At 35.1% G+C, this 19,799-nt stretch overlaps 6 protein-coding genes across 9 annotated transcripts in view; 4 read left to right on the forward strand and 2 right to left on the reverse strand.

The window, feature by feature from the left end:
- The first annotated feature begins 259 nt into the window (after nucleotides 1-259).
- On the forward strand, nucleotides 260-3,786 carry Ythdc1 (YTH domain containing 1). 4 transcript variants are annotated; one of them, XM_076784168.1, is made up of 6 exons: nucleotides 260-1,497; nucleotides 1,594-2,080; nucleotides 2,268-2,484; nucleotides 2,557-2,761; nucleotides 2,844-3,117; nucleotides 3,197-3,786. In XM_076784168.1, exons 2-6 carry the CDS (start codon nucleotides 1,737-1,739, stop codon nucleotides 3,522-3,524), a joined length of 1,368 nt encoding a protein of 455 aa, XP_076640283.1. In that variant the 5' UTR covers nucleotides 260-1,497; nucleotides 1,594-1,736; the 3' UTR covers nucleotides 3,525-3,786. The 4 variants fall into 4 exon arrangements, with proteins under 4 accessions (XP_076640283.1, XP_076640284.1, XP_076640285.1 ...); XM_076784169.1 differs by having other exon boundaries at nucleotides 260-974; XM_076784170.1 differs by having other exon boundaries at nucleotides 260-656.
- A 526-nt stretch (nucleotides 3,787-4,312) lies between these two features.
- LOC143351986 (carbohydrate sulfotransferase 11) lies at nucleotides 4,313-6,361 on the forward strand. The gene is made up of 5 exons (XM_076784171.1): nucleotides 4,313-5,208; nucleotides 5,271-5,467; nucleotides 5,531-5,650; nucleotides 5,723-5,866; nucleotides 5,936-6,361. The coding sequence occupies exons 1-5, from the start codon at nucleotides 4,975-4,977 to the stop codon at nucleotides 6,315-6,317; spliced, it is 1,077 nt and encodes a 358-aa protein (XP_076640286.1). The 5' UTR covers nucleotides 4,313-4,974; the 3' UTR covers nucleotides 6,318-6,361.
- Nucleotides 6,362-6,772: 411 nt separating this feature from the next.
- Uba2 (Ubiquitin-like activating enzyme 2) lies at nucleotides 6,773-9,630 on the reverse strand. Its single transcript, XM_076784166.1, has 8 exons — nucleotides 9,346-9,630; nucleotides 8,955-9,109; nucleotides 8,599-8,886; nucleotides 8,455-8,522; nucleotides 8,178-8,396; nucleotides 7,842-8,099; nucleotides 7,174-7,760; nucleotides 6,773-7,083 (listed from the first exon to the last, which is right to left on the reverse strand). Exons 1-8 carry the CDS (start codon nucleotides 9,487-9,489, stop codon nucleotides 6,793-6,795), a joined length of 2,010 nt encoding a protein of 669 aa, XP_076640281.1. The 5' UTR covers nucleotides 9,490-9,630; the 3' UTR covers nucleotides 6,773-6,792.
- A 133-nt stretch (nucleotides 9,631-9,763) lies between these two features.
- Dachs (unconventional myosin-IXb-like dachs) overlaps nucleotides 9,764-19,799 on the forward strand; it is a 94,037-nt gene continuing 84,001 nt past the window's right edge. Inside the window, exons 1-3 of the mRNA XM_076784164.1 lie at nucleotides 9,764-9,897; nucleotides 13,116-13,399; nucleotides 15,618-15,754. The gene's annotated coding sequence lies outside the window, so the exon portion shown is untranslated. The remainder of the gene's footprint in view (nucleotides 9,898-13,115; nucleotides 13,400-15,617; nucleotides 15,755-19,799) is intronic.
- On the forward strand, nucleotides 9,952-11,576 carry LOC143351988 (uncharacterized). Its single transcript, XM_076784172.1, has 3 exons — nucleotides 9,952-10,402; nucleotides 10,508-10,991; nucleotides 11,060-11,576. Exons 1-3 carry the CDS (start codon nucleotides 10,369-10,371, stop codon nucleotides 11,574-11,576), a joined length of 1,035 nt encoding a protein of 344 aa, XP_076640287.1. The 5' UTR covers nucleotides 9,952-10,368.
- On the reverse strand, nucleotides 11,252-13,171 carry LOC143351989 (phosducin-like protein 1). Its single transcript, XM_076784173.1, has 3 exons — nucleotides 12,688-13,171; nucleotides 12,199-12,610; nucleotides 11,252-12,112 (listed from the first exon to the last, which is right to left on the reverse strand). The coding sequence occupies exons 1-3, from the start codon at nucleotides 12,889-12,891 to the stop codon at nucleotides 11,880-11,882; spliced, it is 849 nt and encodes a 282-aa protein (XP_076640288.1). The 5' UTR covers nucleotides 12,892-13,171; the 3' UTR covers nucleotides 11,252-11,879.

A 19,799-nucleotide genomic window follows, 5' to 3' on the forward strand; every position in this document is an offset into this window, starting at 1 on the left:
ATGGTCCAAGATGGTCGTCATCCTTTTTAAAGATGGCGACCCTTGCATGGCACTAGGGACTTTAATTTGAAGAAATTGTAAATGAAAAAATTCTTTCAATCTATTTTATATACTTTGCATGTTTATTACTTTATATTTGATGATTGTATTGTTAAAGTAACTATACTATATAAATGATATTTCAATTGCACAATAGGGACAAAATTTGCGACATTTGACAAATTTGTTCTAAGTTTACTATATATAAAAAATTTGTTATCTGGATTCAAACTTCTATTATTTCATGCCTTTGAGAAATTAAACTTTTTCAACACATGTATCCATAGAAGTGCATATGCATAGAATAAAAAATAAATAACGATAATGAATTTGGTTAGAGTTGGTCAAGGGCTTTGACTCAAAGCTTCATTCTGGGGTTTTCAGTTATGATCGTTTCTATCGATCGTTGGACACGTCACATAATGGACGCTGTAGTTTACGCTTCCGTGAGGAGATAATCGTTTACTGTGTTTTCATGAAAAAAACAGGATTTCCTGTGCGAGTCTCCTGTGTATTTTGTGTGGAGAAATAGTAGAAATAGTTGTTGAACCCATATGATAATCATTGAGCATTCTTGCGTGAGGTGCGAAGTGTGTTAGTGAAGAACGAGTGTGCACGTAAGTGTGTACGAGCTGCCTAAAAGGGCTTCTAACATCAAGGACTTACGTTTGCAAACCATGAACTTTTTTGATAAAATGAATGACAGAAACGATGGTTTCGAGTATGTTTTGTGGTGCCAATGTTGCTATTAAAATTACTATTCACAACGGACTTTCCTAGGCATAGCCTTCGCGTTGTAAGAGACTGTATAGAGACGTCAGACGAGTTCGATGTGTTGTATTGTCTGACATACTGAAAAAACATCAAAGACTCCTCACCTTTCTACATTAACAGGCTAAAAAAAGCACACTTTAGCAAGATCGAACCGTCTGCTTGTAATAAACTTTACCATAAACTTTTATGTACAAAGTTTGAAAGAGATACTCGTGTTACATAGATCAACAAGAATTGTGTACTACACTCTGTTAAATTATATAAAAAAAAAAAGGGAACCTCCATGGTTTAAATCGTATTATTTATTTTTAACTTTTACATGGACATATATACTCGTGAATAGCAAAAAGAGAAAAAAAGAAGTTGTTTTCGTTTGCTAAATATTGTTTCTACTGAAACAAAAACTTTAGCACTATTAGGTATAATTTGTATCTACCTGAAGCAAGAAGTACTCTAAGTCTTGTGAAAATTGTAGATGTATATTGGAATCTTCTATGAGACTTATAAATGTTTTGATTAAACTACATAAGGACAATTTTAACGTCAAAGTTTCTGGCAAATGGACTTTTTAATCTTTTGCCACAGTGATATTAAATCGGATTTCATGTGCAATCTTCTGAACTTTTCTTCTTATATACTAAAAATGTTACTGCATTATTTTCTACCGTGTAATTGTCGTAAGATGTACGAGATCTGTTCATATATGATATTGTTCTCGGACAAGTATCACTGCATACTGGATATCTATCTAGTAAGTCCTTTTTTATATTTGCGTTTCAGAAAAGGTTTAAAGGCGCCAGAACTGCATTGGCTTTCCACAAGAAAGCCTGAAAAATCCAGAGATACAAAGCCTGGATGACGGGATAAATAACAAGATACTTTTGAGCATTAGTGAAAGTGAACATCAAATAAACAGTGAAATTATGGACAATAATACAGATGGGGACAACTTAAATTTGAGCTGTGGAGAGAATGACATAGTAGATGAATTAAAAATTGCTGCTGATGAAACATATGATACACGTAGTGAAGTTTCATCCAGCAGTTCAAATTCTGATTCTAGTCAACCCAGTATAAGCTCTGTTTCAACAAAATCCTCACGTGGAGATAATAAGCGTAATCGGAAGAATAAGGGAAAACGTGCTAGGTCGAGAGATTCTAAATCATCTAGTCCTGAAACAAAACGTGCAAGATCCAAGGAGAGCAAAGGAATTGCTAAGAGCTATGATTATGCTACAAAATTAAATTACTTATTTAGGGATGCAAGGTTGGCTGCTTTTTGAAATACAAGTATTTAGGTCTTTCATGTGTATATTTTTTATCTTTTACATGTAATTAGTACAAATTTTGTTTTGCTAGTCATGAACTAGTATTTTCAAAAAATTATTTGTGAATGTTTATATAAGCATAGTAATGTAAATGCCAAGAACATGTCTTAAAGTTCTTTTTATCAGATTTTTCATCATCAAATCAAATAATGCTGAGAATGTCACACTATCGAAGGCTAAAGGTGTATGGAGTACATTACCCCAAAATGAAGTCAACTTAAATCAAGCTTATAGGGAATCAAGAAATGTTCTACTTGTTTTTTCTGTAAAAGAGTCTGGAAAATTTGCTGGATTTGCACGACTTTGCACAGAGTCTCGAAGAGATGGAGCACCTATTTCTTGGGTTTGTATACATATTTAACAGAAACAAAGTTTTTAACGTATTATTACAAAAAAAAATGTATGCAAATTTTAGGTGTTACCTCCCGGATTATCAGCTAAAGCTTTAGGTGGTGTATTTAAAGTAGATTGGATATGTAGGAAGGAATTACCATTTACATCAACGTTACATTTATACAATCCGTGGAATGACGGTAAGCAAGTCAAAATTGGACGAGATGGGCAGGAAATTGAGCCTAGAGTTGCAGAAGAATTATGCAGGTTGTTTCCAGAGGATGAAGGTAAATTATATATAGTTATTACATAGTTTTCACGTAAACAAAAAAAAGTACCGTGTTCTATAATTTCCCATGAATATTTCAGGTATTGAAATGACTCCAATTTTGAGAAAATCTAAGGAAGCAGCAAAGCATGTCACAAAGTCATCTCGTTCGTATCGGGACAATAGACCTGTTAATAACAGTTCTAGGTTTTTACGATCGAGAGGTGGCAGAGGACGTAGGCTTTTCTTAACCTCACGATCACGTTTAGCTTCTTTAGCTAGGGGATCTCACTTAGCTGGTAACGATCATAGGGGATCAAGGGATCATCATCGATATGCTACTTGGTTTAATCGCGGCGACTCTCCTTATTCAAAGTACAGTGCAGTATACGCTTAAAAATGTATTTTTATCATAGTCGTAACATGTTATTTTTAGTAATTATGGATTTTGTAGGGGATATGGCAGTCCTGGATTAGGTATAGCTGCGGCAGCTGAAGCATACGTTGCAGATTACATGCGTACTATGCAACACCGATTACCTCCATTACCTCCTTATGCTGCACCCCATCCCTATGACTCTCTACCTCCACCGCCGCCACCACCCAGGTATTACGATGGGCTACCATTGCCGCCTGATTATAGTGCAGCTGCTTCCGCGCTTGAAAAACGTAGCTACGAAAGGAGTGTAGACGAATTTTTATGGAGAACGGCAAGTCGACATAGTCGGCATAGTGATCATCGATCTTCTCGGGATCATCACAGATACAGGGATCGTAGATAAGAAATTTTGTAATATTGTCTTCACCCATTTATTCCTTTCATTTCTCTATTCATGCACATATTGTAAGGGTTTTCAAGGTATCGCGACATTTATGATCATGCAACAAGATCTATTTAATCACTTAATGATTTTGTTAGTGATGAAAACAAAAATAATTTGAACTGTTTAATCAGAGGATCGATTGAATCACTTAATGATTTTGTTAGTGATGAAAACAAAAATAATTTAAACTGTTTAATCAGAAGATCTATTTAATCACTTAATGATTTTGTTAGTGATGAAAACAAAAATAATTTGAACTGTTTAATCAGAAGATCTATTTAATCACTTAATGATTTTGTTAGTGATGAAAACAAAAATAATTTGAACTGTTTAATCAGAGGATCTATTTAATTACTTAATGATTTTGTTAGTGATGAAAACAAAAATAATTTGATCTTTAAAACGTATACATATACATCTGAAGAATGTGTAATTTTTAACGTAAATGAAATACCAGTTTTAGTAAAAATTGATATATTGAGAAGTATCTAAGTGCTTCGTACGCGTAATAATCATGAATGAATTTAGATCAATCAACTTTTTTTATGTAAGAATATAAAACAGTGAATAATGAATATATGGGAGATAAATGAAATTATAGAATTGAACAATGATTCACAATTGATCGAATTCTGTGTTATTTGCATTTAGTAACAAAGAAAAATAAATTGTACTATCAGTTTAGTATAGTTTATTTACTTGTTAAGTTTTTCTATTGCAATATAAGTATTATTTATATATTTTTGTAATTCTTACATATATTAATATCTGACACATTTGTTTACATATAGAGCATTCAATTGTGAATCAGTGTAATTATTAATGAAATCATGTTTTTGTATTTATATTCGAATTTCTATAATCAAATTTGATAAGACAAATGTACTGTCTCAACATAAATCATTGTGGTAGATTAAAAAATTAATTTTGCAGCACTTCATCATAACGTACTGTAAAATAAATTGCTTAACATTAATAATTCTTCCAGTTACTACTATTAAAATTTTATAACGAAAGTTTGTAAGAATTGTCCATTTCAAAAGAGAATATTTTTGTCACGATCGTCAATATACATCACCTATAAATTATATATAATTATTAAATCACTATTGCTTAGTTACAGAAGCAGCCTAACATCATGTATATGTATCGAAATTATTGATTTATATAGTATGTTTTTGGCGCTATTTCATAGTAAAGTGCAAAATAAATATGTTTTGTGTTTTTTCTCACCACCTTTCTAATTAACATAATATTAGGTCACTTGTTTCTTCGTTTTTATGGGAAAGTGGAAAATAATGAAACTGGTAGATAAATATTATCTTTCACTCCACCCCCGCAGACAATTCACGGACGGATGTTTTAATCTTAGCGCTCGACTGTCTGAATATATACTTCAGTTTTAATCATGACATTCAGAATGCAATTTATGAAATGCATCTTATTCATTGTAGTTGGTTCTGTTTTGTTAACGATAAGAAAAAGTTTTTATTTAACGGATCAACCAAATTCGGTTTTTTTAATAGAAGATAATCAGACAAAACAAAAGTGTCCTGTAGCATCTCAAACAGAGAAATCGATCAATTTAGAATTAAAACTTTTAAAGCACGACGAAATGAATGGTCAATCGATTAGCCTGCAGGTAAGCAGCTAAAAATGCTCGAATTGTTCAAACCTATACGTAATATTGATATTTTTTAATAGGAAAGTGCAACATTACTTCAACAAATTTCAGACACATGCGTAAAATATAATTTGAAAACTCCTTTAATAAGAAGACATTTTTTATATAATTCCAAACACAAATCGTTGTACTGCTGGATTCGTAAAGTAGCTTCAACGAGTTTTACTAAATTATTTTCAGACATGACAAATCGTCAAACTGTACGAAATTATTATAGGTAATCATATAACACTTTGTTACTTACACATGATTCGTATTTTTATTTCTAAATTATTTGCAGAGAAGTTGATGTTTTAGCGCCAAAAATTTTGGCGGAATTGCGACGTAGTGCGAACGACGTGAAAACATTTAAACTTTTAGTCGTGCGACATCCTTTTCAAAGACTTGTATCGTCGTACAGGTGCTTCTTTTTATTTTAAATATACTGTTATTAATCATACGTTTATTAATTAAAGTATTTTTCATATTTTAGAGATCGCATAGAGGATAATTCCAAGCATACTGCACAAGCCTGGATTTATACTAAAAAAATATTTCTCCTTACAAGACCCAAACTTTTTCGTTCGAATACTACGACTGGTAATTTTCAACAAAAAGTATTTACCGCTGATAAAAGGTATAATAGATACTTTTAGATAGTATCTAGTAGATAAAGTTAGTTAGTTTTTTATATTTCTTTTCGAAGATTAAAGGTAATACCAACTTTTAAAGAGTTTTCGATATGGCTTTTGGAAAATTCTGAGAAAGACGATGTTCATTGGGATCGATATTACACGCATTGTGCCGTATGTGACATACGATATAACTATATTTTAAAATTGGACGATTATACGTACGGACAAATTAATTATATTTTTTCAAAGCTTGGATTGAATAAGAACACGGTATATTTACCGAAATTGGAGCAAACACGCGGAAGATACACTAATTTCAAAACAACGTGTAAATATCTTGCGAATTTGACGCAAGACATGATTCTAAAATTGTACCAAAGGTATAAAATAGACTTTGAAATGTATAATTACAGCATTAAACCATATATATTTTGTGCAAATAAAAGTATTTGAATGTTGTATATTAGTCTATGAGGAGGAAATGATAGTTTGCGATACAAAAAAAGTATTTATTTGTTTTTATATAAAAATGTATAGGTACACTCTATGAAATGACATACTACAAACGTAATACTATGTACTTTCATAAATACTTGTAAAATTAAAATCCTTTCAAAAACAATTTCGATAATGAGATTAGACCACTATTATACATACACATTCATTCTTATAGCATGTCATCGTATGTACCTTCAATTCATCTATTAACAATCACATCTCTCTTTTATTACTGAATTGCAATATTAATAAAATATGTATGAAAGTTTATGATTAGAAAAAAGTTCACAACTCAACTATTCTGGAATTGGTATGTATATACACATTTTATATAAACATACACTTTTAAATAAAAATAATATACTGATTTTTCTTTCCTTCCTGTTTTATTTTAAAGTTCGAGTAAGGTATTTCAGTTTATTTATTTTAGTCACTGCAAAACTGCAGTTGATTGCATATTATCGTCATACACAATTAAGCAGTCATCATCTTCTGAAATTTTACGTTTAGATTTTGATTTTTTATCATCCGGGGTATTATCATTATTTACATCATTTTCAATGATAGAGATATCATTATCATCTGTATCATTAACTTCCACTTTTCTTTTTTTGGGGGATACGATACCACCAGAAATTTCGATTTTACGTTTTTTCGGCATGTCTGATAAAACGGCGTCAGTATCAACAATGACTACATTGTCATCAGTTTGATACTCCACCTAAGTCAAATTTTTGGTGTAAAACATTAAAAAACATTTGCTATAACGAAAAGATTCTCATATAATATATCTAAAATGTATTTTACTTACCTGACCATTCGAAGTAGATGGTTTTATCAAATCATTATCTTCTTTAGGTTTAAGATCTTTCTCATCAGCTAGAATAAGGAAGTCGGGACTTTCACTTTTTAAACTTGGTCGCTCTCTATAGACCACGGTTACAGTTAGCGAATAATTTTGTTGAAAATCGTCGACCTTAAGAATGGTACCATCTTTGATCCCTAATTCTTCTAAAAGCTTATCATTATTTTGCTCTGTTTCTCCTTCTTCGCTACTAATCACAACTGTTCCTGTGCCATCTATCATAACATCTGGTGCAATCATATTTAACCTGTTTTTCAATACTACGTCATCTAATTCTTTGATTGTCATTTTAGATGTATCAACGGCTAGTACGGCTTCAGGCATGGGTGCGCAAACATAACACTTCGGATTCGGTGGATTGACGTTCTTCTCTGGTACCAGTAACTGATTGCGATGATTCATTTTCGAACGTAAGTACACGGATTTACATGCTTTTAGATTATTCACAAGAATGCGAAATGCATGAAGAACAACTATACCAGCAACTATTGCGTTCGTGGTTGCAATTGCTGGAATTATATTGCCTGCCATTGCTATAAGAAACAGTATGTCAAAATTTAATGTTAATAATATTTTAAATTTTAGAACGTTATAAATAGTAACTTATCGCTTACATTTTATATCGAATCTTGTTTTTTGAGGAATACCGAAAATGTAAGCTCTTATATTAGCACACGCTGCAACAAAGTCCATTGAACTTTGATCGTCCTTATCCCAAACAAGATGGTTATTTGGTGACTTTTCTTGAGAATCTTTCAAAGTTTTGCTTAAATTTTTTATCGATTCGGCGAAGACTGAACCGCATTTAGAAATACTCCAACGTTGTTGATCTTTTAAGCCAGGCTCATTTACTTCTTTACTACATCCTGGCACTACATCGTAAGATGTTAGAATCAAAATGGATTGATTTTGAACTGCATTTAAATTTAATATTCAACTACTTTACAAACCTCCATCTGGTAGTCCTTTCCAACTCAAAGGAGTAGGTGGCCTTCTTTTCTTCCATAAATTATCCATACTAAGCAAATATTTTATATCATCATGAAATAATTTTGTAAATAACTTTTCTGGATCATAGCTACATGCTTGTGCCCAAGCTTTAGTTGAAACTCTATTAACATTTCCTTTTTCATTTGATTCTGAATTCAGAGCACCTTCCCCTGCTGCATCTATAAATCATAATTTATGCAATAACAATTTAACGTCTTTTATGCATATTACTATTACCTGCTGCTTCTGGATCAGCAGTATCTGGAGAAACATCTTGATCGGGATCTTCTTCACCAAATAATTGACTATATAAAATTTAGAAGTTTTCCTTTATATTGTTCAATGAATTTTTTTTAGAAGAATATCAACTCAGAAACCTACTTGAATAAATGTTTTGCCCATACTATACAGTGAATAGGCTCGCTGGGTGTATTACGAATTGTACAACCAGGATATGTTTTTTGTGCAGCTTTTGGAGTACATTCGTAACATTGACTCATTCCTTTCTTTATAAGTTCTACTTGCCCTTCATAACCAGCAGTGCCAGATTCTATTAAGGGTACATCTGCTGCTAAACACATTCGATTCACATGATTTCTAGCTGCTCGATTATCAAGTGCATTCATAACTAATGTGAATTTATTAAAAAATGATACACCATAATCAGGACTGTAGATATAAAGATTTGTAATCAGTCAAAGAAAATAATATTACTCTAAAGAGATTAAAATACTTACGATGTAATACTGTCATGATAATGGACTATTTTTGCATCAGGATTAAACGTCAATGCTGTTTCTCTTGCAACATCAGATTTCGATTTTCCCACGTGTTTCTTTTGAAATAAAAATTGTCTATTTAAATTGCTAACGTCTATCGTATCCAAATCAATCTGAAAACAACATATGTTTATTTACAATTTGTACGATTAAAACACAATTAATAGAATTAAAATAATTCTCGTTTGTGTCTTTGTGTTGTCAATTAAAAAATAATAACACGTAGCAACAAATCACGATAATACGAATACAGGTCTCAAATTTCAAACACCGATGAATTTCAATAAAGGAGGGAAAAGTACATAGGTTAAAATAACGTTAGAGCACATCGACCTATGATCATACTTACGATTTCGATATCGGTGAATCCTGTCATAACGAGATTTTTTAATATCTCGCATCCTATACCACCAGCACCAACAATAAGTACTTTACTCTGAAGTATTTCATTTTGTAAATTTTTACTGAACACACCATTAATACAGGCCGCCATTCTTCAGGTTAAACACGGCAATTGATAATCTCGAATAACGACGCTACAAACGCTACCGGCTACCGTTATGAACTGTTATGATCGTACCAGTGCAGTGCTACCAGATGGCAGATCGGTGTCCAAAAGAAGTTGTCCCACCACTTATGCACACTAATGCATAAACACGTGTACGAGACATACGTGAATTCCAGTGCTTTGGACAATTTCGGGAATTCTTTCTCGAATTCTCTGTCCAAAGTGTCGGAGTTCACGTATACGTGGCTGTGCATAGTGTACGTAAGTGGTGGGGCAGTTTTCTCTGGGCACCGGTCTGTTGTTTGATACACCGGATCGCACTGTAGTATGCATACTTTTGTATCTGATGATTGGAGGGAATTTTCTGGACTTACTACTAGAGAGCTACGAACAGTAAGTACCTACGTAGTTCTTGCAAATTCTTTAATTGCATTAATTTCTCTAAAAATGTAACATAATTCTGTATTTAATCAAAGTCTCAAGGACGAATAATAAAATTCCTTTTTCCCTCCTTTTTCCTCGATCCTAAATTTAATTTTGGTTGTTATGTTTTACTGTGTTGTTACTTCGAAAATCACTAGCTTCTTTTGACGCCTGTTTGGAAGAAGATAGAAATTGTATTGAAGTATTTTCTATTACGATAAACGTGCCAGAGAAATATATATTTTCTATTTTGTTGTATAATAACAGATTATACAATTAAACAAATGCATATCCATGAAGTTTCAATGTAGGGAATTTGCACGCATTTCTCATTCCGTATCTTGACGTGTTTATTAACCGTTTGAATTTGAAAGCTTGTGTAAAAAGTTTGATGAGTTTTCGTAATTGTGAAGACAACGAATATTATTATAAACAAACAATATGGATAACTGTAGTGATATAAGTCAGATATCAGGTTTGTAATTGCTAATTTGTTGATTTAAAAATGCTATTAATTTAATGTGTTATGTGACGCAACGAATAAAATTTACATTTATAATGTAGTGTCATTTATTTTCAGATATACATAGTATTTCACGGATTTCGCGTGTAAATTGTAGTCGATTAATGGGTAAAATAGATTCATTGCAAAATTTATCCGAACAGCAGTGTAGTTTTACATGGCATTCTAGTAGGAACACTTTAGGTCTTAACCAAGGGTCCAATCATTTACAAAAAATTGCAAAATGTTTAACACAGTGTGAGGAAAGCATAGGTGAACATGTAAAAAGCAAAATAATTCTGGAATGTATTAAAGAGGCATCCTTGAACATAAAGGGAACATTGTGTGAAAATGTTGTTAGTAAATTAAAAGGGTTGCTTTTGATTCATGAGTTAAACAAATATATGCATATGCCATCTATATTAAAGAATTTACAAGAAGAATCGATAATTTTGGGAATTACTGATTTACCAAAATATACTCTTAGTTGCGAAGAGGTTATAGATGTTAAGTGTTACGTGGAAACACTGTTACGGGAGAGGATACACAGCTTTATATTAAGGTCTAATATATTTGGTATTTATTAAATTCATTAAGGTATAAATGCACAATAACTCTATTGTGTTTCAGATATGAATATTTAGGAGGAAATGTAAAGGAAGCAATAAGGTCAACCGAATGTAATGTACATAAAACTTTATTTGAAATCCATGATGTAGAAATGTTGCAATGGAAAGATAAAATTGAAGAGATATGTGCACAGTATGAAACCGATATTATGAAATATAGAACTTTGATCGATAAATGGAATAAACTCAAACATAAAGATGTTAATCAGATTTATTTAGAAAGAGCAGAATACGTATTATTGCAAGCTCAAGTTGCAGAAGTGCAAGCAAAAATTACAAAGTTGAAGTGTATCATGAGAATGTATAAAGAAACACCGGTAACAATCGATGCTTATAGAATATTAAATGCAACCATAGACGAAAAATTGTTTACAACAACGAATGAATTCAAAGAAAAAGAAAATTTAAACAAACAGTATGAAAGCTTAAAAAATTCAGAATATGACGAAGTCTTAAAGACGTATTTACATTTTTGCAAAGCTATTAAAACAAAAAAACAGATATTAGAAAATCTATAAATTTATTATAAGTTTAAGAATTAAATAAATAAAGTTTTAAAATATTTATACATAAATTCATATTTTGTATCGAAATGAATATAAATATTTATTATGTTGACATAGTCATTGATGAAATGTACAAATTAGTTTTTTTTTATAAGAAAAAGCTTATACTGTAAGATAGAAGAAGCAAGATGAATGATAATTAAATGCATGTAGATACCGTATATTTTCGCTACTATTGATTTTTTAAAATAAACTTATTCAATATATACTGGAAAGAGAATATTGAAAATTATAAAAAAGACTTATATGTTCTATTTATTCACTGTCTGATAATGTATTGTCGTTTTGTGAAATAATGGCAGGTACACAATTTTTGTCTGTAAGCATACCATGTTCAATTAAAAATGTTTCAACATCAGACGCGTAAAAGTCTGCCCCTAAATAATCTGTTACATGCACAAAATTTCCTATTACTTGACCAGCTTTATAAATTAACAAAGCTGGTACTCCTTCTTTTTTAAAGTGTTTACTAAGTCCAGCCACTGAACCTGCAATATAAATTACAATAAATAATAATATATGTTATTATAAAAATTATACAATATACAGACAACATAATACTTGAGAACCTAACCTAAAATATTACAAAATTTCACAAAGGGATAATCTTCGGCAACGGATATTAAACATCCATTCATAGCTTCACAGCCAGGGACATTATTTTCATAAATATGAACAACGATTGTTACAGACTTGTCTTCGTTGTCGATTGCCTCCAGGAAGTTATCTGCAGTTTCTAAATTGAAGACTCTACCAAAACGAAGTTTTTCCGCCCTTGAAAGCATCTCCTTCATCCTTTGCCTCTGATACTCCAAAAGAAACTCATCTGCTAGTAATTCAGCTAGATCAGGATCATTTTGTAAGAGTTCCTTTTCTTCGTCTAAAGAACTACGACACGTCAGACTTAGTTTTTTTATCAATTGAAGTCTTTCTTTTTCATGCGTGTCTTTCTTCTCTGCTTCCAATTGTTTATATCGTTGCCAATCCTCAAAACATGCATGACATACGTTGAAATAGATACGAAGCTACAAACTTATATAAAAAAACTTTTAAATACTCTTACTTTTATAACACCCTTTGGTCCTGTATTACTAGAAGTTCCACCCCACTCTGAGAACGATGGTTCTATGGATTCTGTAATTCCTTCCTCATATTTTTCATCGTCCGATTCTTTATCGGAATCTACGGAATCGTTTCCTTCATCCTCAGAACTGCTACAATAATAATGTAACTTTTCCCCCAAAATCTTATCTTCCAAAGTTGACATGTTCAATTATGTTATTTATTACTAGTTTACACGATTATTTTCACTGATTGTTTATTTTCAACATGAAGTAAACACTTTTATACACAAGCTTTCGCGAGTAATTTTAACGTTTCATCGACACAAACAGCGTCCCAAATATTTGCAGCATCGTGTATTAATTTTGTGTATAACATTCGTACGAACATGAAATCACGTCAGAGCCAACAGTACTATTTATGTTACAGGAAGAAACCTGAAGGAACCTACTAACACGCGATATTTACTTCGACATGTCAATACGCGTAATTAACTTACGAAGACGCTAAGGAAAACCTATCGAAACGTTACCTAATGCATCGACGTCGTTGCACACTTTTCTGTTTTCGTGGATGCAACAGAGATGGCGATATATGTATAACATATCAAGTGCATCAAGTTTCATCTACTTTTGATCAAAATCAACAGTTTACGATTAAAAAAGTGTGTGGATTTGGCATGGAATGATCTCAACGTAAGAATTTAACAAAAGGTAAGGACTAAAATTTCTTTTAATAACATAGAAGTCATTATTGTTGTTATTACCATAGTACGCGTCTTTATTATATCATGTATGTTATTACTAACACGTTGACCGCCAAATTCGTGAAATTTTTAGAGGTTAACATTTTGCTCTCAGCCAATTGGAGTCTTGAGGATTTATTTTTTTATTTCATAGTGTTTCATAGTCTTGTTACCTATGTACGGTCAAGTAAAACTGTTAATATGCGAGCCATTTGAGATGTTTGTGATTTCAGCCGTAAGATATCGATTCCTCCATAATGCATCAACAATGTTTCCGATGTGCTCCTGCCATGTATAATAAAACACTCTTTCAAACGAGTCACGTCGTGCCTCGTGTATTTTATTAACGAAGATTCAATTGCACCCGGCGATGCTAATTAATAATATCCTTTAATAAATTTAGTTAATATTGAGTTCGATTAATTTCAGCATAAAGTTTAATACCGGTCTCGTGGAAATTATCGCGTGGGTAACGAACGAAAATAACGAATGTACATGTAACGATGAAATTTGCGTGGGGAAAAAAATTATTTTCGTGAGCAAGAGCGAGCGGTCGCGGAACGATTCTCGGGGAACAAAATTCTCAGCCGTGCGTTCTGACCCCCTGACGGTGGAAGAGGTTCTTCTCACAGATGTTTGAATCGAGATTACGACATTCTTACTTTTTCTCGTCCCCGGACAAAGATTACAATCTGGACCGGCGAGAGCAGCTGGACCACCGCCATTTTTTTCCCCTGTGTAACCTTACACCGCGGGTCATTTCCATTCTACGGCTACGCGGCGATGCCCGAAACTCGCGAAAGAAACACTTACGGAAGGGGGTATCGTGTATATGCGAAACTCCAGGCCCCTCCGACTGACCGATCACCTTGTAGGATCGCCGACAAGCAAACTTTCTGGATAAAGGAACTACTGGGTGTTTTTAAAATAGCGTTCAGAAATTTTTTAAAATCTCTTCGTATTTCCACGTTCAGGATAGAAACTTTAAGGGGGGAGTCTCATGTGAATGATAGAATTCTAGAGGCCGAAATGAGACGAAAAACAAGAATACCAATTTGTTGATGGAGGCTTCGTTAAATAGTTATTAACAATTAAATTCAAAAATTTCAAATCGTTCTGGAAAAATTATTTTCGGATGCGGGGGTCAATTACAAATATTTTTGGTCATTACACATACCCCCGAAATCCTACCCACTTTCTAGAAAAAAATTCAAGAAGGTGTAAAATTTTTCGACGGGAAAAAAAGAATTTCAAATCGTTCTAGAAAAATTATTTTCGGATGCGGGGGTCAATTACAAACATTTTTGGTCATTATACATACCCCCGAAATCCTACCCACTTTCTAGAAAAAAATTCAAGAAGGTGTGAAATTTTTCGACGGGAAAAAAAGAATTTCAAATCGTTCTAGAAAAATTATTTTCGGATGCGGGGGTCAATTACAAACATTTTTGGTCATTACACATACCCCCGAAATCCTACCCACTTTCTAGAAAAAAATTCAAGAAGGTGTGAAATTTTTCGACGGGAAAAAAAGAATTTCAAATCGTTCTAGAAAAATTATTTTCGGTTGCAGGGGTCAATTACAATCATTTTTGGTCATTACACATACCCCCGAAATCCTACCCACTTTCTAGAAAAAAATTCGAGAAGGTGTGAAATTTTTCGACGGAAAAAAAGAATTTCAAATCGTTCTGGAAAAATTATTTTCGGTTGCAGGGGTCAATTACAATCATTTTTGGTCATTACACATACCCCCGAAATCCTACCCACTTTCTAGAAAAAAATTCAAGAAGGTGTGAAATTTTTCGACGGGAAAAAAAGAATTTCAAATTGTTCTGGAAAAATTATTTTCGGTTGCGGGGGTCAATTACAATCATTTTTGGTGAATAGACATACCCTCGAAATCCTACGCATTTTCGAGGAAAAAATTCAGTACAGTTGGAACTTTAAAAGTTAATACTTTTTAACAAAGCCTCCATCAACAAATTGTCTTATTTTGGCCTCTAGAATGCCTCCTTAAAATTTTTCCCAAGGGTGGTTGAACACTCTGTATATACTTTAAAAAAATGAAATAAAAAATAAATTGATTTTTTTGAGTTCTCACATGAGACTCCCCCCTTAAGAATCATATCAATTTATGAAACGGATATTTATCCATTGTTTTAAAATAATCTTTTGATTTGCAGACGAGACTTGGACCCTCCATTACGCTGCAGAGTCAAAACAACGATCGAAGGAATGGAAACACTGTAATTCTCCGTCAACGAAAAGTCATGGGTTCAGCTTGCTAGGATGTCAAAGAAGAACTACTGTTCGACTATCGGTAAGTACTATTCTAATCTTTTAGTTCGTAGTCTTAAAAGTTAGGAACAATTTCGAAGCTGAGATTGGAGCAGCCCAGTCGCTATCTGGGACCGATAACGAACGATCCAGTAGCGAGTTTTCGAACATCATCAAACTTCGAATTACATTTGAACAATTGGTCGCGAGGGGCGTAGTTCAATTCGGCCGTGTACCGCGGACGTATTAGAATTAATCGTGAATTAATTTCGGGTAACGGCGTTCCGTCCTTTAATGCCGATAACTCGTGAATTATCCGAGTCGCTTTTATTGGCTGTCCCATTGTCGCCTAAATACACCTGGCGGGGTTATTTTGAAATCGCCCCAGCGACACCGTGACGCGTATTTCGCTCATTATGGACGGGTTTAGCTGTCTTTCATGGAGTCCCAATGATAATTCAATTACGCTCGGCTACACACGAGCTGAATAGCTCGCGCGCATGAATATCGCCGTTCTCGTGTACGTACGCGCCGGGATGACCACACGTGCTATACTTACCCTAATGGATAACGAATGCGTGTCTCGTAAAAGTTTCGCCTCGAGGAGCGTTTAAGGCGACCAGATTTATATAACGGGTGTTCGAACACGCGAGGGCTGCGAGCGCGTCCGTGTCTTTCTCGGATAGGATCGTGATAATTCCGGTTCTTCGAGCCACTAAGGAGACGGGGAATAGATGGTTTCTGGAGTTAAGTTTCTTTCTTCGTGGTTGGATTTCGAAATCTCCGCTTCAAAAAATCAGATAGCCCAAGGTATTAGTGAAATAAGTTTCTTACCGATCTCTCCGAAGACGTTTTTCTCACTTTACGGGGTCAAGTAACAACTTTTCGAATATTCTTAGCACTTCTACATATTCTTCACTAAAATATGCGTAGTTTGCATTTTGAAACATTACAATTCTCCAATCCGTTCAGGAGTTATGATTTTTTAAACATACGCGTGTAATTTCAGGGAAACATTTATGATCAGACATGATACTTTCGGTAAAGAATTTTTTTCTCGAAAGTGGCTAGGATTTCGGAGGTATATCTATTCACCAAAAATGATTGTAATTGACTCTCGTAACCGAAAATAATTTTTTCAGAATGATTTCAAAATTTTTTTTTTCGCCGAAAAATTAAGGCACCTACTTGAATTTTTTTCTCGAAAGTAAATAGAATTTCGGGGGTATGCCTGTTCACCAAAAATGATTGTAATCGACCCCGGGAACTAAAAATAATTTTTTCAGAACGATTCGAAATTTATTAATTTCGCCGAAAAATTAAGGCACCTACTTGAATTTTTTTCTCGAAAGTGGATAGAATTTCGGGGGTATGCCTGTTCACCAAAAATGATTGTAATCGACCCTTGGAACTAAAAATAATTTTTTCAGAACGATTCGAAATTTATTAATTTCGCCGAAAAATTAAGGCACCTACTTGAATTTTTTTCTCGAAAGTGGATAGAATTTCGGGGGTATGCCTGTTCACCAAAAATGATTGTAATCGATCCCCGGAACTAACAATAATTATTTCAGAACGATTCGAAATTTATTAATTTCGCCGAAAAATTAAGGCACCTTCTATTATAATTATTCGGATAACCGAGCACTACTGTCCCAATTTTCTTGATTTCCCGATAAACCATTCCTACGATATGAAGGGATACAGAGGTCGACATTCGTACGTTTCGTATTTTCGTTTTCTCAATTCAATTCGTATCGTAGCTACGGCGTTCGCGTGGTCTTGGACAAAAATGTTGTTCGAGTTTCAGGTCGTAAAATAGAGGATTCTGGTTGGTATAAAGGCGAGGCGACAATGTCGGTTGTCGGGTGGCGGTACTTGATGGCAAATTAGAAAGTGGCGGGGCACAATCCCTGTGCAGCAGGGCGTTGGTAGGCGGTCCCAAACACACAAAGTTAAACGGTCTCCCGGCACGCTGTTAGCCGTCCTCTTTTATTCATACAAGCCTCTCGGAACGTAATTACTCTTGGCAAGTGGAGAGATATCGACGAACGAAGGGACAATCATTTTTTTCCCCCGGCGTTAATTAGCGCTCACCGCGGCGCCCCTGTATTTATACGCGCGTCGCACACTGTTGCAAATCCGTGCGGCGAGCGAGCCGCAACGAAACCACCACCGGCCCATCTCGATTCCTTTGAGGCGGCCGTTTCGCGCGCAACCGAGATCCTTCTCTGAACAAGTTCAACGCGATCCTCGCGATTCCTTCGCAGCTTTAAGCGCGGCCTTGCGATACAATAGAAACATTTGTATGCCGGCAATTCCTTTGATGCGCTCCAACGTCCCAGTCACGGATGGGGATTCACCGACCGGGAACAACCGTTCCCCGTGTTTGCCGTTTTCATCGCGTCTTGATATTTCTCGGACGGGCGAAAACTTTTTACCGTTTCAAACGCAAACAGTTCGTAGGTCGACTTCTCCCCGTGGATTTTATCGCATTAACGCCTAAGTCGGACCTAATAGACGCAGGATCCGAGGAAACCTTTTATCGTCGTTCTCGCGTTTAAGGAGCTCAGGGGTCAGCTACTCCCTATGCGTGTTATTCACGCTCAGCCTCGCACAGGGTGAATTCTTTTATTCAGGCTTCGATGTTTGTATCGGATCGGTAATTTTAGCTTGCAATATTCTTCGTTTTCTCGGGATTTTCGAGGTTTATTTACTCTATCGGTACTTTGTTCGATGTATCTTGGCGTATCTGCGTCGTTATCAATATCTAACTTACAGCCACGCTTGCATCCGCCCCCACTACGCTGGCCGGGTACTGTCTCTGGACAGTTTGATCGATTCTCGAATCACCGCAATCAGAATTATCGATCACCCTTCAGGAACGGTATCCCGGCGTAGCGAAAAACGGTTCCGTCGATCTTTTAGCGCTTTATCCGGGGCGCGAGCGACAATATTGTAACGCTCGGCTTGGTTTCGACGTCGGTCGTTTCATCATCCTCTCGATTTCGAATTATCGAGGTCCCTCCGATGGCGGAGGACGGTCCCGCGGTCGAGATCGCGCGCGGATTTATCGGATCGCGAGGTTAAAAACATCGTTTGACGAATGAAGACAATTAATAATCTCGTCGGGCACCGAGCGCGATCCGAGACCGCGATTCGCATCGTTAACGCTATTTATTACTCGTTACTCGACGTCTTAACACTATCGCGGGGTACGTGGGGAGGCTGCGAGGTTAGTCGAGCGGACGCGCGTCGCTTGAATTTTTCCGCGGATCCGACGCGCGATGATCGATCGTGCCGAACGATCGCGCGAAACTCGTTTTACTTGTCAATCGCGAAAACGCTCCCCTTAAACCGTGACCGAGCGTATTCATCGTCGGATTAGCGTCCCGAAGGGAGGAGGGAAAGGGACATTGGACGTCGCTCGTGACACGATTCTCGACTTCCCATTTTTAGTACACGCACGTTTTCCAACCGAGGCTCTCGAGTTTGTCCGACGTTGGTAATAATGCTGTCTGCGTGGCGAAGAAACGTGTTTCATTCCGTCCTCGATCCGTACCTTGCACGCGTAATTTTACCAATCTTGTCAAAGTGTCGAGGCCCAGTAGCGTAGCCACAGGGCCCGGCACTTCTCATCTATCATTACACAACCTGAGATATTAGATTCGTGTCCTCACCAAAAAAGTCAAATTCCATTTACGTATACAAAAGTATAGTCGCGAAAGCAAGAAAATCACTCTGTAGAAATTGTAGTTTCAATTTTTTTTATACTAACCCTTTGCACTCGGCTGTCCCCTCTAAGGAAACACAACGATGTCATTGTTTCAAAGTGATTATATAGAACAAAATACATAAGCAAAGAATGTAAAAGAAGGTATGTTTGCTCGAAGTATTTCGTAAGAAAGTGTGCTTGAGTTAGTAGCAGATCAAAGAAATGTCTCCGAGTGCAAATTTTGTCAGTTTCCTTGTACGCTGTTCTATCTTTTTATCGATACCTGGACGACGATCGGATGGAACGGAGGACAGAAACCTGCGGGGGACTGTTCTCGACACACAATTAAGCAGCTTCGCGCCGCAGGAGTCGA

The sequence above is a fragment of the Colletes latitarsis genome, chromosome 2 (genome assembly GCF_051014445.1).
Source record: "Colletes latitarsis isolate SP2378_abdomen chromosome 2, iyColLati1, whole genome shotgun sequence".
NCBI lineage: Eukaryota > Metazoa > Arthropoda > Insecta > Hymenoptera > Colletidae > Colletes > Colletes latitarsis.